We start from the raw sequence: 15,966 nt of genomic DNA, 5'->3' as shown, positions 1-15,966 counted from the left end.
CAGCGAGGGCGCGCAGAAGACCGACATCGTTACTTTGAGCTCTGCACTCCTTCCCCGCGGGTGGGTCGGCCTCCCTTCCATAGGCGCCGAGCCGTTTCCCACGTAGCGAGTCCAGCGGAGCGGGTTGGGCGGCCCGCCGGAAGTGACGTCACAAGGACCGGGTGAGAAAAGGGAGCTAGTGAATGAGCGCGTTCCTCTGGTCCAGATCGTTTCTCTGTTCTGCTTCCGGGGTCAGAGGTCGGCCGCGGAGGGAAGAAGCTGGTCACGATGCTGATCAAAGTGAAGGTAAGGGAAGGCCCCTACCGGGCGACCCCTCACGCGAGCCCCCTGGGTCGCAGGGCGTGATGGGAGGGCGCCCTGCCTCTCCCTGTGCATTGTGGGGCGTCCGCGGGCACCCCCCATCCAGCCCCCGCCCTCCGGGTCCGGCCTCTTCCTGCCTCCCTTCGCCCGAGATAAGTGCTGTCCCGTCACCGGCAGGCCGGAATTAAACCGGTAGAGCTCTGCCTGCTGTCGTGCTGTGCGTGCTTCACCTGCCGAGTTGCAGCCTGGAAGCGCCCCCCGAGCTGGCAGGACGGGCTCCCCTGGCTGACTCGGTTCCGCCAAAAGGCCTCTGCCAAAACGAGGCGCCCATTTGCAAAGACATACCAGAGCGGCTGCCCTGCGTCTGTGCTGTTCATTCACCCCTTTGCGCCTGCGTCTTGCCTCTCCTCCAGGGAGCCTGTGGCAGCGCACACGTCGCTCTGATGGACCCCACCAAATCCCGTGGGGCACTGACCGGATTTAGGCAACACGATCACCCACTTGCAGGGGGGTCAGTGTGGGTTGCTCGGGTCACTGTCTTGTCTGAATCCAGACATCAGGCCATGCATAGAAGAAATCCCAGGGTTTTACTGTGGTTATTTGGGCTGACTTCATGCACCAAGGTAGCCCATGTTTCATTGACAGCCCCACACCTTGAGGGTTATCCAAACACAGTGACAGTTCACACAACACAACAACCCACTCCAGCAATAAGCCGAGGTGGACCAGTCGCCTTGTGAAACACCCATGATGATCAAGGGTCATTTTGGGTACATCTCCCTTCCTACCCCTCATTCCTCCAAGTAGAACCTTAAGGGACACTGCAAGGAATATTATCAATTTTCCACCCTGTGACGGGAGAGGAGCTGTCAAAGTCCCCACAGTTTCACATTCAGCCTCACTTGGGGCTCTGAGCATTACCCTAGTCAAGACTGGAAATTGGACTCAACTGCAGTTCAGGGCAGGAGCCTTGGTTGTGCTACCAGGACAAAGAATATATTTTTTTAAAGCTTTGTGCTGATAGTGCAAGAAGAGCTCCAAAGCACAGCACAGAGGGCACGGCAGCTCAGCGTGGACTCCAGCCTCCTGCTTTAGCAAGGGTCTCTGCTTCACGGCATGGGGCCTCCTGCCTCCTCATCGGGGGGGGGGGGGGGGGGACTTTGCTGGGGGCTGGAAGGGTTTACTCTTGAGCTTCCAGCAAGAATGGCCCCACCCAGCCCCTGTGAGTAGGGCAGGGTGGCGAACAGCAGCACCCAGGGACTGCCGTCCGCACCTGGCAAGCACTGGTCCAGGTCAGCGGGGGCTTCTTGCCCCTCTTCCCCAGCACCTTGCTGGCTGTTGGGCCTCACCCACCGTGGGTGGGTGGCATGCAGTTCGCTGGAGGTGGCAAGAGAAGAGAAGGGCCCAGAGGTGCTGCAGCTTGGCTTGTTTGGGGGGGGGGTGGAGCCACCCTAGCTGAGGCAGCTGCTGTGGCAACAAGCAAGAGGGCTGTCGCAGCACCCAGATCAGGGCCTGTCCCACAGCAAAACCAGAATGAGCCAGGAATGTTCCTGTTGCCGACAAAAGCAAGGTGGGAGGCAGAGCCACGCATTCTAGTTGAGGGTGGGATCAGGGGGAGGGGTTGGAATGAATTAGGCTTCTGCTCTTAAGTCCTGGAGCAGAATGGGAAACCTAAGGGGAGACTTACTGGGAGCTTATGAAAGGCTATAAGGAAGAATCAGTGGAACCTGAGGGGCATTCAGGCCCACCTTTCTTCCTGAGCAGGGGAGGAAAAAATTTCTGAGCCTTGATGCCCCAAGGAGAAGCTCATCATGGTGGAGAGTCTATAGGCCTGTGGTGAAACTTTCCCTGATCCCTTGAGGAAGGGTTGCGGACTGTGCTGCTCAGGGGGAGCTTGGGTCAAGGGCATGGTACAGGTTGGGGTGCTGGGCCAAGGGCCATAGCAAGCATGAAGTCCCCTGAGCGCTGGCAGAGTGCATGGGCTTAGGCATCTCTCTTTTGTTGCAGACACTAACTGGGAAAGAAATTGAGATCGACATAGAACCCACAGACAAGGTAAATTCTCAGGAAAACATGCAGCGGGTGATGCATATTACCTGCCCTGCCTTTCTCTAAACATGCATCTCCTTCAAAGAGCCTTTGCTTCTACAAGATGGCCACTACCTTGTTTCTCCTTCTGGTGCCAAGCAGGAGCCATGTTTGCTTCCTTGGTATTGGGCTAGTACACAGAACCATGGGTGTGCTCTGTTCTCCCAGCCCCTGGATCGCTTCAGGTGCAAAGGGAAGAAGGGTGAGCTGCTCACTGTTGTGGAAGGGGAAGAGTTTAGGCAGTAAGGGTAATTCCTGAATTATTAACAGCCTGTACTTATAAACACTTGTATAAACCCTATATGAATGTCTCTGGCAAAAAGCTCTGAATATCTCTAGCAAATCTCTATAGTGAAAAGCCATGCGTAGTTCCCTAGAGATATTCAGCATGTCTCTCTGTGGCTGCATAGTTCCCTAGAGATAGTCACAGAAACCCATTTCCTTGGACCAAATGGTTTTACCCTCTAACAAGCTCTTCAACACCTCAGAGAACATGTTTACCCCCCACTCCAACAGGACCTGGAAGGTCAACAAATGTTCAGCCAGGTCTGCCCCTGCACAGGGACCCATTGAGACTAATTCACCAGGGATTAAAGTGTTTTGAATGTAATACATAGGCAGTGGGCTATCTTGCCCTAGTGAATGATTGAATTCACTATATTAGTGCATATGGAAGTATTTTTTGAGTATTTTATATGCACAGAAAGGTAAAATATATACACATACCTAGACAAACATTTGGCTTCGTGCAATCTAACTTAGATACACATTCAACCGAAGGATGTTCTCAGGAATGGAACGTGCCTGATGAAATGGACCACCCTGTATTGGCACCATCCTGTTTGGCCTCAGCCAGCCTTACCCAATCTGGCCTCCTCCAGATGTGTCCCACAGCTCCCATCCTCCCTGGCCAGCACGGTCAGCCATTGGGGATTGTGGGAGCTGCAGTACTAAGCCTCTGGAGGGAACTGGGTTGTACATCTTTGCTTGGTCCTTGCATCTCCTAGATAGCCGCTGCATTTCTGTCACCTGGGCGGCTGAGCACCCACCTTTGCAGGCCGCCTCAGTCCGCTTGGCCGCCTGCCTCTAAGGCTCCCCCAGCCGCTAGGGCTCTGGGTAGGGAGGACTGAACTGTGCCCATGCGAAGGGGAAGCCCCGGAGGTTCGACAGCTGCCCCGAGGGCAGTGAAGAGGCCAGAAAGGCAGACTAGGAGGGTGATTCTTCTCACTTGGAAAGCTCACTGAAGAGCTGCCCTTTCCCAGCCGTTCTGAGCCGGCCAGGTGGTCGCAGAACACAGACTTGAGGCCCCAGGAGTGCGTTAGCCGAACCCGACAGGTTGAAACTTCAAGCAGCTGTGGATGACCTGTGACTTCTGTGTCTCTTCCCCTCTCCCCTCCCCAAGGTGGAAAGAATAAAGGAGCGCGTGGAGGAGAAGGAAGGCATCCCGCCTCAGCAGCAGCGGCTCATCTACAGCGGAAAGCAGATGTGAGTCGCTGGGAGGGCGTTGTGGGAGCCGCACGCAATCCGTTGAGGGACCCCCGGAGGGGAGGGCGCCCCGCTCCAGCCCTTCGTGGGCCAGGGGCTCGCCTTTTGCAAGGACCCCCTTCGCAGTCGGTATGAAACACTGTGCTGATGTTCCGGGACCCTCACGCCTGCCTTTGTGTCTCCCCAGGAACGATGAGAAAACCGCCGCGGACTACAAGATACAGGGCGGCTCCGTGCTTCACCTGGTTCTGGCGCTACGCGGTGGAGGCCTGCGATGATGGAGCGTCTGCCCCCAGCGTGCCCCTCATCCCTCGCCCTCCCCCACGCCCCACAGAGGACAGACCGAACCTCTGATGTGCGAGAAGCAATTGGCTGTACGTTGCGGCGCTGCCACCGGCTTCCCCGTGCCTCGTTCCGGGAAGCACGGCTGCTGCCTTCCAGCAGCTTCCGAGAGCACATTCTCATTTAAGAGAGACGCAGCTTAGGAGCAGGCATCTTCAGTTAACTTCATGGGGTGGTGCAGTGCCCCGTTCTCCCCAGTTTTCCCGCATTTCCTGCCGGCTTCTAAAAGCTCTCTGCTCTTTGGCTGTGTTGTCCCTTCGTCTCCCCCTGTTGGTGTGTCCCTTCCCCTCCTTTGGAATGGTGGAATGTTGAAATAAACGTGTTTAAGGACCTTCATGGTTTCTCGTGAGATGCGTTGACTCTGGATTTCTGTATCCTTGGGCTTGGGAAGGGGGCTTTGGAGGTATCTCTCAGCTACTATTGGCAGTTACAGGTTGGTTTTCTCTGGGGCAGTTAGCAAGTTGGGTGCCAGAACATGGTTGACCTGAAACTTGAAAGCACCGAAATTGCTCATCTGAGAAAAGGGTGAGCAAGAGCAGGTGTGATTGAGGCGTACAAAATTATGCTCGGAGTGAATAAGGTGGAAAGACGAGCCTTTTCTCTCTGCCCCATAAGACAAGACCCCTGGGGCTTATCCATGAATCTGGTGGGAGATTTAGGGCAGAAGGACAGGACAAAGGGAAACAATTGGAATTTGCTAACTGGATATTTGGAGGGCTTTAGAAGGGGATTGTCAAATTCTTGGGAGAAGGCTGCAAGTCCTGATGGCTCTGTGCTACCTCCAGGATCAGAGGCAATGTGTCTGTGCCACCAGTTGCTGAGGAACATGGGCAAGAGGGTGGTGTTACTCATAACTATTTGTGGGTTTCCTCTGGACAGCTGGTTATTTGTCTGCAAACCAAAAGCTGAGGCGCTCTGTGTGGTTTGCAACAGCGGGTAAAACACAAAACAAGATGATAAAAAGGTCAAGACAATACAACATTTAAAAGCCAAATGTAAAGCCGAACTTTACAAACACTTGTGTGCCGTCAGGTCCAAAAGGGATTGCAAGGGGCTGCAAAGGAATCTCTCCAAGCTGGGGAAAAGGGCATCAAAAGGGCAGATGCTGCTCAGCGTGAGCAAGTGCAGAGTCTTGCCCTTGCGAGGCAAAAATTCCCAGCTTGAAGTCTGATGGGATTGGAGCTGGCAGCAACCGACCAAGAAGGAGATCTTGGGAGCATGGAGGAAGCTCGAGGAAAATGTTGGCAGCTGCTGCGCTGCAGGCAAACGCCAAATTAGAAACAACAGAACAGACTGCCAAAACCTTCCCTCCCTCATATTCATCTTTGGTGGAAACTGCACTTGGGATATTGTGTTCAGCTCTGGTTGACTTACCTGAAAAATGACATTGAGTTGGAGAAAAAGTACAGAAAGGGGCAACGGAAATGATCAGGCGGCCGGAGCAACCTGGACTGTTCAGCTTAGAAAAACAGTGAGCAAGGGGAAAGATGAGAGAGGTGCTTAAAACAACGCACGGTGTGGAGAAATTGGAGAGAGATTTTTCTTAACTTCCACAGTGCTTAGGACTTGGGTTCATTCCATGGAGCTGTTTGGTGGGAGGTTTAGGATACAGAAGGAGGAGCGCTTGAGGGTGCCAAGATTAAAGGGAGGAGAATCAGGTGTGTCACTGCAGGACTTGGGAGGGAAAAATAAAAGCAAGAATGGACAGAAGGTGCTCAAACTGTCACCCACAGGTGGGAAGAAACAGGTGAGCTCAAGGGCATGGGCTTCTCTGTGGTGGCACTCCAATTGCAAAACTCCCACCAGGTGGAAATTAGGTTCTTTTTTTTCCTTTCTATTTATTGATTACATTTATATACCGCTCCTATAGCCCTCCAGGGCTCTCTGAGCGGTACAATACAACAGTTAAAAAGAACCAACCGTAAAATTCATACAATAAAAATTCATGCAATAGAATAAAATTCAGTAAATAAATAAATGCACTTAATTGATTTTAAATTATATGATGCATTATTCATGCAGTACTATCAATGACGCATACCAATTAGCGTTAACATTAATTTTCCTCTTCCTAACTTGAATTTCTAGGCCTGCCTGCCTTCCTTGGGTAGGTGTGCTTCACATGTGTTGGACTACAGTGCGCATCACCCTCACCCAGCAGCAGCCATACTGTTTGGGGATCATGGGAGCTGCAATCCAATACATCTGGAGAAGGACACCTGGTTGGGGAAGGCACCTTTAGACAGTGGAACAGGACCTCCTTGCTTCCTGCTGACTCTTCATATGTGGTCCTCCTCCACATTTTTTAAACCGCCCAATTTCTCTGCCTTTTAGCTGCTGCAGTTTAAAAATATTTGCGCAGGTCGAGACGAACAACAAACAGAACTCTAAGTAGCACATACTTAATCAACTAAAAGTTGCAAGCGGTTCTTGCTCTTATCCGCAGCGCTCCGGTGTGAACCGAATTCCATGCCTGTTCAGCAGCGCGGGTAACTTTAGATTTCAAATTTGCACGTGTGCATAGCCCGCGTTCGGATTTTAACACTCCCGAGATGCGTGAGCCCCTTGGATCTCGGCGCCTGTGGGGCGATTTTCCTGCGCAAGCCACCGTCCCTTGGATGCGTTTCAGTTTTCCACGCGCAGGGAGCTGCAGAGCGCCGCAGCGGCTGCAGGAGAGAGAGATCCCGTGCGGGGCAGAAGGAGTTAACCGGCGGGGCCCGGAACCGTCTGGCGACAACCGGCGGCACGTGGTTCGTCGGGAGCAGCAAGCCAGAAAGAAAGCAGGCGAGCAGAAAGCGGGTGCTTGGCATCGCTCCTTCGTCCCTGGAGGACCCGTTGGCGCAGCGCTGGGCACCGGCGGGAAGCGAGCTGGTGGGCGCCTCGATCCCCGGCCCGCGGCACGGACAGGTGACCTGTCGCCCCCGTGCAAAGGGGCTCTGCAGCCTGGGTGGCCGTCGGCGCGGCTAAGCCGCTTTCCCCAAGTGGAGATCGAGACCCTCGGGCTGCATCGCGCACGGGTGAGATGAGGCAGGGGCGCACAGGGAGGGAACTTCTCGGCGGGGGTGGCCCGCTGGGGATTTCCCACCTGGAGGACTCTTTTGGGAGCCCCCTTTGCTGGGTGGGAGCCTAGACCTCTGCCCCAAAGTCTTGCCCTGGTTTTTTTTTTAAAATAACATTTCTCGTTTCTAGGAAGCAGTGCTCTGCCGCCAGCCTCTTCCTGTGTGATTTTCTTTTGCCGAGTATACAGAAGATGTGCAAACGGCCTTCGCTGGTGGTGTTTGACCTAGGTACCTGTTCTGCAGAGGGCGAGAGGTTCAATTTTTAAGAGTAGGGCAGTTTAGGGCTTCCACCTGGTACCCACTGAACCAGAAGCAGTTTGTTCCCCCTGAACTCCACAGGACTGACTTCTGAATCGGTCTGATTCCATCGGGTTAATCCCACATCAGAGATACTTCGGAGGTTCGCCAAACTTAGGTGAAAAGAGCAGACCCTGACAGAAAAAGTATAGAATCCTTGGACTTCAGCTCCCAGTAGCCCCCACCCCCATGGCCCATGTTCAGGCATGCTGGGAACTGATGTCTGAAACATCTGTAGGCCCACTTCCCACCAGCCTTCTCCAAGACATTTATTATATTTATTTAAAGTTTTTCTATGACGTCCCATTACTGAAAGTCTCTGGACGGCTTATAAAGGACATCTTCAACTGCAGCTCCCAGCATCCCCAGCCAGGGTGGCCACTGAGAAGGAAGCTGCGGTATATGGGACCAGGGCATGAGGGACGCGGCTCCAGTGCTTTTTAATTTTTTTTAGCAGGGCTGCTGAAGTCACCTTCCAAGCAATCACTTGGGTCTAAATATAGAAACAGAGCGAGTCAGAAGGGGTCTCCCGGGCCATCTAGTCTGACCTCCGGCACCAGCCAGCTCCGCTCACGACATGCCCACCATGTGGACGTCCAGCGTGTCCTTGAACACCCGCACCGATGGGGCCTCAACCACCTCCCGGGGAAGCCCATTCCACACCCTCGGGGTCCTGACTGTCAGGAAGTGCTTCCTGGCATCTAAATGCAACCTTGGCTCCCTGAGCTTTGCTCCGCTGAAGCGCGTCCTGCCTTCCTCTGCAGGGGAGAACAGGTCTCTCCCCACCTCCATGTGACACCCCCTCACATACCTGTATGTCGCCAACAGACCCCCTCTGAGTCTCCTCTTCTCCAAGCTGAAGAGACCCAGTTCCCTCAGTCTCGCCTCATTCGGCCTCCCCTGCAAACCGGCCACCAACCTTGTGGCCCTGCGCTGCACTGACTCCAACCTGGCTATATCCTTCCTGTAATGAGGGGCCCAAAACCGAGCACAATACTCCAGTTGCGGGTGCACCAGAGTCGTGCAGAGTGGTAGTAATGCCTCTCTCGATCTAGAAGCCACACTTCTGGCTATGCACCCAAGGGTGGCGTTCGCCCTCTTGACCACTGCATCACACTGCTAGCTCACGCTTAGCCTGCAGTCAACCAGCACCCCGAGGTTCCTTTCGCAAGTGCTGCTCTCCAGCCCCTCGTCCCCTAACCTGTACTTGCAAGGCCCATTCCTGTGCCCAAGTGCAATAAGGGCATGGGGGAAGCGACATTCCGGGTGAATCCATTCCCTCTCTCCCTTGCAGATTACACCCTGTGGCCCTTCTGGGTTGACACTCATGTGGACCCCCCTTTCCAACGAGACAGGTGAGCCAAAGGGAAGCAAATACAGGTAGGATGTGAAAGGATGCAGCGAGGTGGTTGCGAGATGGATGAGAGAGAGAGAGAGATGGTTTAGTCCTCAAAAGAAACGGGGGACCATCCAAGTCCAAGAAATCTCATAAGGATGCTGCCTAATACGTTCTAGAAGGAAGGAAGCCCTTTCCCCCTGAGCTCCAGTGCAAGGGATTCTGTGCAGTTATGCAGTGGTGAGGGAAAGAAGCTCTGTCCATGCTCAGAGGCACTCTTGCCTTAATTTACCTTATTGAAAAATGTTGTCTCACCTCTCCGTCTCAAGATTCGTGAAGCTGCTGACAGCATTTGAAAATACAGTCATATTAAAACAGCAAAAATTAAGACTGTGTTTTCCATCTTCTCAGACAGCAACTTGGCCTTCAATCATTATCCAGGCTGCATCTATCTGTCCTGGCTGAGCGCAATCGCTTCTGTTTCACTGGGAGATTAGTAGAGACCCTGCTAATCTGCATCGCATTTGTGTGTTTGTGGATGCATGGGGTTTTGTTCCTGTTTTAAGAGAGGGGAAAGGAGAGTGTGGAGCGGGAGTAGGAAAGAGGATGGGGTGAGCCAATCTCATGGATTGGCGCACAAGCAACAGGTTTGGACTGGGAGGTTGGAAGGACACAGAATGGGTACCTTTTCCTTTGGGCAGAGGTGTACCTATTGGATGGGTCCCATGACATTAAAGTCTGGAGGCCGTATCAGTCCCACTGAGGTCCCCCGAGACACCTTTCCCTGACCACCAATCATTTTGTACAGCGGTTTTTCCCCACTGAAAGGCTGACCAGCCTCCCCAGGATCTGCTTATTGGCAGAAAGCGCTTTAAGCGAAAAGTGCTGGTTTCTCTGGCTCCGCCCCTTTTGCCTTTGACCCCGCCCACCACTGCCGTGCGGCCCCCGAGAGCATCTCCAAAACGGAGTTCAGCGCTTGGTTCTGCACCCCTGCGTTAAATCCTGCGTGGGGTTTCTTTTGTTCTTGTTTATTCTAAGCTGTCCCGAGACGTTCTGTAGGGGACGGGATAGAAAAGCTTTTAATAAAATAAACAGAAAAATTCATAAATATCTCCTACCTGCTCCTCCCCATCCCACCAAAAAAAAAAAAAAAAAAAAGGTAAGCAGCGCCCAAGCCCATGATGCTTGTCCATATTCTTCCCAGTGATGGCTCAGTACGGGACCGTAAGAGGCGACTGGTGCAGCTGTACCCTGAAGCCCTCGCTGTGTTGGAGCGACTGCATCGCGAAGGCATCCCCATGGCCGCTGCCTCACGGTGAGTCTCGCCCCCTCCCGAGGCCACTCGCCCCCCCATCCTCTCCATTCGCCCCGATTCCCCACTCACCATTCCCAGGCTTCATGTAAACCTGCCTGGAAGCAACAGGATACGGGAAATCCGTACCGGTCTGATACCTGCCCGTCCCCCTGAGCATGCATATAAAAAATGCTGTATCCTTTTGATTTTATGATTACACTAATCGTTCTGCCTTCTCTGCCAAGCGGGGTACAACCATTAAAAAAAACAGAAAACCTGCCACAGAGAGCTGGCCTGGGACTCAGGAGACCCGGGTTCCCATCCCCGCTCAGCTGTGAGCCTGTTGCTCACTCTCTGCCTAACCCACCTCCAAGGGTTGTTGTGAGGACAAAGTTATAGCCCAGCAGAGTGGGAAGGGGCCAGTCAGGCCACTGGGTCCACCTTGCTGATCAGTTGAGAGCTCCCTAGAGAGGGGGAAATCCACAGCCACCCTGGATGCCTCGCAAGGGGTAAAGAGGCAGGATACCCATCCGAGAGCGAGACCGAGTGCCCCGGTTCCGTTGGCTACTGAGCCCAAGTAAGCAGTCTTGCTTTTGCCCTGGGAAGCCATCAGCTGCCTGGGGCAGGATTGCCCGCTTGAATACAGACCTGTGCAAACATCTGGATCAGCCAAAGGAGCGTCGTAGCTGCATCGTGACCTGTGGCGACCTAGCAGCAGGGCCTTCCCCGTGTTGGCACCCGCCTTGCGGAAGGACTTTGCCCCTGGAATTCAGGGGGTAAAGTGGCAGCTACACGTGTTTTCTGGCCAAGTCCTGGAACCCAGGAAGGTGCCAGTTCAAGACTTGTCTCTCACCAGGCTTCCCCTGAGTTGCGTCTGCTAACCAGTTTGCTTGCAATACTGGGGTTGCCGGTTTTAGAATGCTGGAAAAAAATGGAGCAATGCGCATGTATTTTGATGCTGTTTTAACGTGTATCATAAATGTCTAAATTTTCTTGCAAACTTTTTAGGATGAGATCCAAGGATCCCTCGACGTTGCCTGCGGGGATCTCCCCTCTGGGTGAGGGGACGGGGTCCGAGATCCAACCCCGTCCCTCACCCTCACCCCCCTTTGCAGCGGAATTGCCCTAAGCATCCTCCAGCCTATCCCCCCCACCCTTCTGAAGCATCGCTGCTGGATGAACTCAAGAGCCCACCGAATCTGCAGGGCTTTTCCATCTCAAGACGATCGGATGGCACCCTTAGAGATGCTCTGAACAACAGCCGGTGCTAATGAATGCTGCAGTCCATATTAATTCAACTCAAGCTGCATTCCTTAATTGGCTTCTTCCCTCCCTCCCTCCCTCCCTCCCACCCTCTCTGTCTACCCTCCCAGGACAGGTGAGATCCAGGGGGCCACTCAACTCTTGGATCTCTTTGGCATGAAGCGCTATTTCCGCTACACCGAGATTTACCCCGGAAGCAAAGTCTCCCACTTCCAGAGGTAAGCCAAGCCTGAACTGCTTTAACAGGGCACCCCATCTCATGTACAATCCCAGTTTTCCAGCTCGCTCTCTCCTGCTGCTCCCTGTACAGTAACCATCTTCATACCTTGGTCACCTTGATTTTAAAAACTTAAGGCACACTTCTGTATGAGTTTAGACAGAAAAGAGGCCTATAGCATGCATAGGAAGCTATAGACATCTTTCTTTTTGTCTAAGCCCACATGAGATTGTGGCCTTCGAAGGCAATAACCATAGAATCTCCAGTAAGAACCCACCAAATTGCAACTTGTTACAAAATTCAACTATTTCACAGGTGACCTAAATAAATAGTTGTTTTCCCCACTACAAGCATAAATTCGGTCACGAATGCCAGGAAGTTTGCTGTCTTCATCACTGTATTTATCTTTACATCTCAACACTAATGTCACTCTATTTTTTTGTATTTCCTTTTCTCTTTTTGTTCTTTTTATTGTGGCTTATATATGCACACACACACAAGCAAACATAGGATAATATTTAACATATATTATAAAGTGGGAGTCTAGTCTATGGAAGCCAGAGGCGTTAGACTGCAATTTCTATCATTCCCAGGTAACGTGCATGATGGTAGTTACAGTCCAACATAGCTGGACAGCACCAGCTTGGGGAAAACTTATATTGTAATCAAGTTGTTCCTCTTCATAGCACCACAAAACTTCTTGTTGCCTTTGTCTCGATCGTTTCGAAGCACAAAGAATGCTTCAAATTGTAATCCTCTTCTGGCTGGCAATTACTGGGAATTGGAGGATTTTTCCTGTCCAGACATGCATAGAATTGCATCCTAGGTCGTTCTTAAATTTAGAAGTTGTGTATAGATAAGCAGGTTGCTTAGAAAATGGATGTTGAGTCTCCATTGAGGGTTTTATTATTTATTTATTTATTTATTTATTTATATTGCGATTTATATCCTGCCTTTTTCCTACAAAGGGCTCAAGGCAGCTTACATCTCCTCCTCCATCTTATCCCCACAACAGCAACCCTGTGAGGTAGGTTGGGCTGAGAGTCTGTGACTGGCCCAAAGTCACCCAGTTGGCTCCACGGCTAAGCGGGGACTAGAACCCAGATCGTCTGAGTCCCAGTCCCGTGCTCTTAACCATCACACCACACGGGCTCTCTCCTGATCTTTACATTTAAAAACAAATCCACTGACCATTAGTCTACCGATATGTGGGCTTCTATCAGTTAGCTGCTGTCGGCTATCGAATCAAGAGTAAGTAGCAAGAGTTCCACCAAAATAAGTCTTCCCGCCTTGGTTCTGGCATCCACAGTCATTAATGTGGGTACAGTTGGAATGAACCTGGCCCCCAAGGCAAGGTGCACATGGAAACATGTGGTGCTTGAAACCGCAGTCCAGGCCGAGGCGGCAGGAAGGAGCTCTTACCCCTTCTCTGTCTGCTTCTCAGGTTGAGTCAGCAGAGCGGCATTCCTCTTTGCCAGATGCTCTTCTTTGACGACGAAAGCCGCAACATCCATGACGTTAGCAAATTAGGTACCCAGAGACGTGTGTGTGTGACTTTTCACCCCTCCCCTGAATCCTCTGGGGCAGTCCCAGTTTTGAAGAGGTTCCCCCCAGTCTAGTCCAAACTGGAGGGACTTGAACCAATGACCTCTGAAAGAGGCTGCTCACCCAGATGTTTCCAGCTAACAGCCAAGGGTGGCATCCTCTGAGTTTGGACAACAGGTTGTTGAACTGTGCGTTGTTGCTGAAACGTAGGTCATCCTACTTAACTAAACCCAGCTGAAATTTAAAAGAAACATGGTGTACAACCCAGAGTTTACAACCCAGCAGTAAGCCATGGGTTCTCTTCATGGGTTGTTCATGGTTAACAAGCCACGGCTTGTTTGCATTGCTGGGTTCAGATGATACATTAACCCATGTTTCAACACCAAGCCATGGTTCCAAGATAACCCATACCCAACCGCTGAGTATGGGTTTTCATGTTGTGTGAACCACCCCTCCGAACTCTTCCAACACATTCTACACAAGCACGTACACACAATTTATTTTTTCCACTGGCATCTGCCAAAGGAGCCGGCGGGTGGGAGGCTCAGGAGAGATCAAAGGAAGGCTTTGGCACAGAGTTCAGATTGCTTCCAGAAGCAGCAGCGCTGGCCACCCTCTTGGACGTGTTATGTGCCTCCGTTGCTGGGGAACATGGGTGGGGAGGTGCTGCTGCTGGGTTTCCATGGGCAGCTGACTCCCCATCCTGTGATCCGCACAGAGGGCTAGACAGACCTTTGATCTTCCCTCACAGGGCTCTTAGCTGACATGATTCCTGGGGAAGATTTTTGTCTGGGCAAACAGCCTCTCTGAGGTTCCCCGAGCCAGCTCTGCCTCCAGGATCAAAACCTTCCAAGAGAATGCTGCTCACTCCGGTGATGATTGGAAGTGCTTTTCCATTTCTCAGCCCTGTGCCTGAGCAGCAGGGTCATACCTCCAGGGTGGAAAGCCCCCGTAGCATGCCAGCAGCCCCAGGCCTCGGGCCTTGGCTTCTCCCCCTTCTTCAGAGCCGAGGAACACCTCAGCCCGTCACCCTTGGAGAAACGGAGCCTCGGAGTCAAGGCATCCCCTTGACTGGGACCACTGGTCTCTCTGGGGCAGCTTCCCATCATTTCAAAGGGATGTCGCATTAATTTCCCCGCTTTTGCTTCCACTTTAGGAGTCACATGTGTCCTGGTCCCCAGTGGCATGAACCTCGCCGTTCTCAACCAGGGCCTAGAGGCCTTTGCTCACTCCTGAGGGCTGCCTCTTGCTACACCGCTGGACTGCAGAAGCCGGGCATCCCTTCTCCTCTCTCGTACGTGAGGGACGCACCGAGGCATGTCTGCGTTATAAATAAACCCTCCATGTCTCCCCTCACAGTGTCCTGATGTGTGTAAGGCCCACATGGCGTGTCTGGGAGGCCACCATGGAAAGGCTGTCGGCACGGCTGCTCTCCACAGTGCCTCCTGGGACAGGACCGCGGCCCCAGCTGTTCTTTGCACTGAGCGCTTTCCTAGCCCAGGAACAGCACCCCACGGAGGTGGGTGGCTTGCAGCTCCCTGCAGGCTCGGGCATCGCCCCAAGGGGCAGGCAAGCTTGCTCTTCTGCATTATGGCATCCTAAGCCGACATCATGCGCACAAGCCGACCGTTCCATGGGTGGGATGACGCTCCCAGTGTTCCCTAAGACTGGATTTTGACTTCAGCCTGTGCAGTGATTTCGTTGGCAGCTGGGCACCGGATGGTCCTTGGGAATCTTGTTCCGGAAAATAAAAACCGCAGAGGCAGGCCGGGGGTCCTGTCCAGTGGCTGCACCTTCTGGGGGCAGGAGGGATGCAGTCTGCATCTGAGAGGTGATCCGCTGGCCTGCCATTCTTTCCCAGTTTCAGAGCGGTTTGTCATTTCAGTAATCCCCCTGCTCAGGCGAACCTTTTGCATCCTCACGAGTCCTTCCAGCAGGCGTCCATTAAATACCATGGACTACAATTCCCAGCACGCTGTGGTGATGGGATTTGTAGTCCTGCACATCGCATAGGCCCTGGCCTGGGGGGGGTAAGTGGAAAGCTGTACCTGTTGGATTTCTGGATCTTCCACAGTCTTTTAAGAAGGAAGGAGTACCACCAAGGGAGAAGGATATATTTGGAGGAAGGAAGACTTATAAATCCCCAAGAAAGGAATGATGGGGACTGAAGTCACTGCGCCCCGCGGGCCGGGGTGAAAACTGCCCGGAGAGGTGTGTGTGGCTTTTCAAAATGGGTGCGAAGCAGCGGGAGCGCTCAGGAACGGTAGGGAGAAAATTGGGATTTAGGGACGCGGCTCCTTTAAGAGGGGCGGAGGGGGAAGGAGCGAGAGCGGCCGTAGGTCATATGATGCTCTGGCTCCAGAAATCCTTTTCCCGTATCTCTAGAGTTGACCAAAGGGCGTGCAACACTCACATCCGGGTTCCATTGAGAGTCCTATGCGGGGCAATAGGGGTCGGCAGAGGCGTGTCTGCGGCGCTCTCTTGGCCTAATCCTGACCCGAATCGGAACTCGCCCCTCCAAAGGGCGCCTCGCTTCGACGGCTGAACGCAGCAAAGACCAACTTGCGGCCTCCTCCTCACACCCCGACTGGATTACCGTAATGGGCTCTACCTAAGGCTGCCTGCGAAGACGGCCCGGAGGTGTCAACGGGTTCAAATAGGGCCGCTCATCCGGTGTCGGGTGTCAGTTCACATGTCCATGTAACACTTGTTCTGTATAAGTTCCACTGGTTGCCAGGTG

At 52.9% G+C, this 15,966-nt stretch overlaps 2 protein-coding genes across 3 annotated transcripts; both read left to right on the top strand.

The window, feature by feature from the left end:
* The first annotated feature begins 145 nt into the window (after window positions 1-145).
* On the top strand, window positions 146-4,564 carry NEDD8 (NEDD8 ubiquitin like modifier). The gene is made up of 4 exons (XM_044420970.1): window positions 146-285; window positions 2,308-2,355; window positions 3,791-3,873; window positions 4,061-4,564. The coding sequence occupies exons 1-4, from the start codon at window positions 268-270 to the stop codon at window positions 4,149-4,151; spliced, it is 240 nt and encodes a 79-aa protein (XP_044276905.1). The 5' UTR covers window positions 146-267; the 3' UTR covers window positions 4,152-4,564.
* Window positions 4,565-7,082: 2,518 nt separating this feature from the next.
* MDP1 (magnesium dependent phosphatase 1) lies at window positions 7,083-14,613 on the top strand. 2 transcript variants are annotated; one of them, XM_044420969.1, is made up of 7 exons: window positions 7,083-7,232; window positions 7,405-7,502; window positions 8,866-8,926; window positions 10,112-10,222; window positions 11,575-11,682; window positions 13,126-13,211; window positions 14,383-14,582. In XM_044420969.1, exons 2-7 carry the CDS (start codon window positions 7,466-7,468, stop codon window positions 14,460-14,462), a joined length of 483 nt encoding a protein of 160 aa, XP_044276904.1. In that variant the 5' UTR covers window positions 7,083-7,232; window positions 7,405-7,465; the 3' UTR covers window positions 14,463-14,582. The 2 variants fall into 2 exon arrangements, with proteins under 2 accessions (XP_044276904.1, XP_044276903.1); XM_044420968.1 differs by lacking the exon at window positions 13,126-13,211 and having other exon boundaries at window positions 14,383-14,613.
* Window positions 14,614-15,966: the final 1,353 nt, after the last annotated feature.

This window comes from Varanus komodoensis, unplaced genomic scaffold (assembly GCF_004798865.1).
Source record: "Varanus komodoensis strain SLA01 unplaced genomic scaffold, ASM479886v1 scaffold112, whole genome shotgun sequence".
NCBI classification, from domain to species: Eukaryota; Metazoa; Chordata; class Lepidosauria; order Squamata; family Varanidae; genus Varanus; species Varanus komodoensis.
This window is presented reverse-complemented; position numbering and strand designations above follow the sequence as displayed.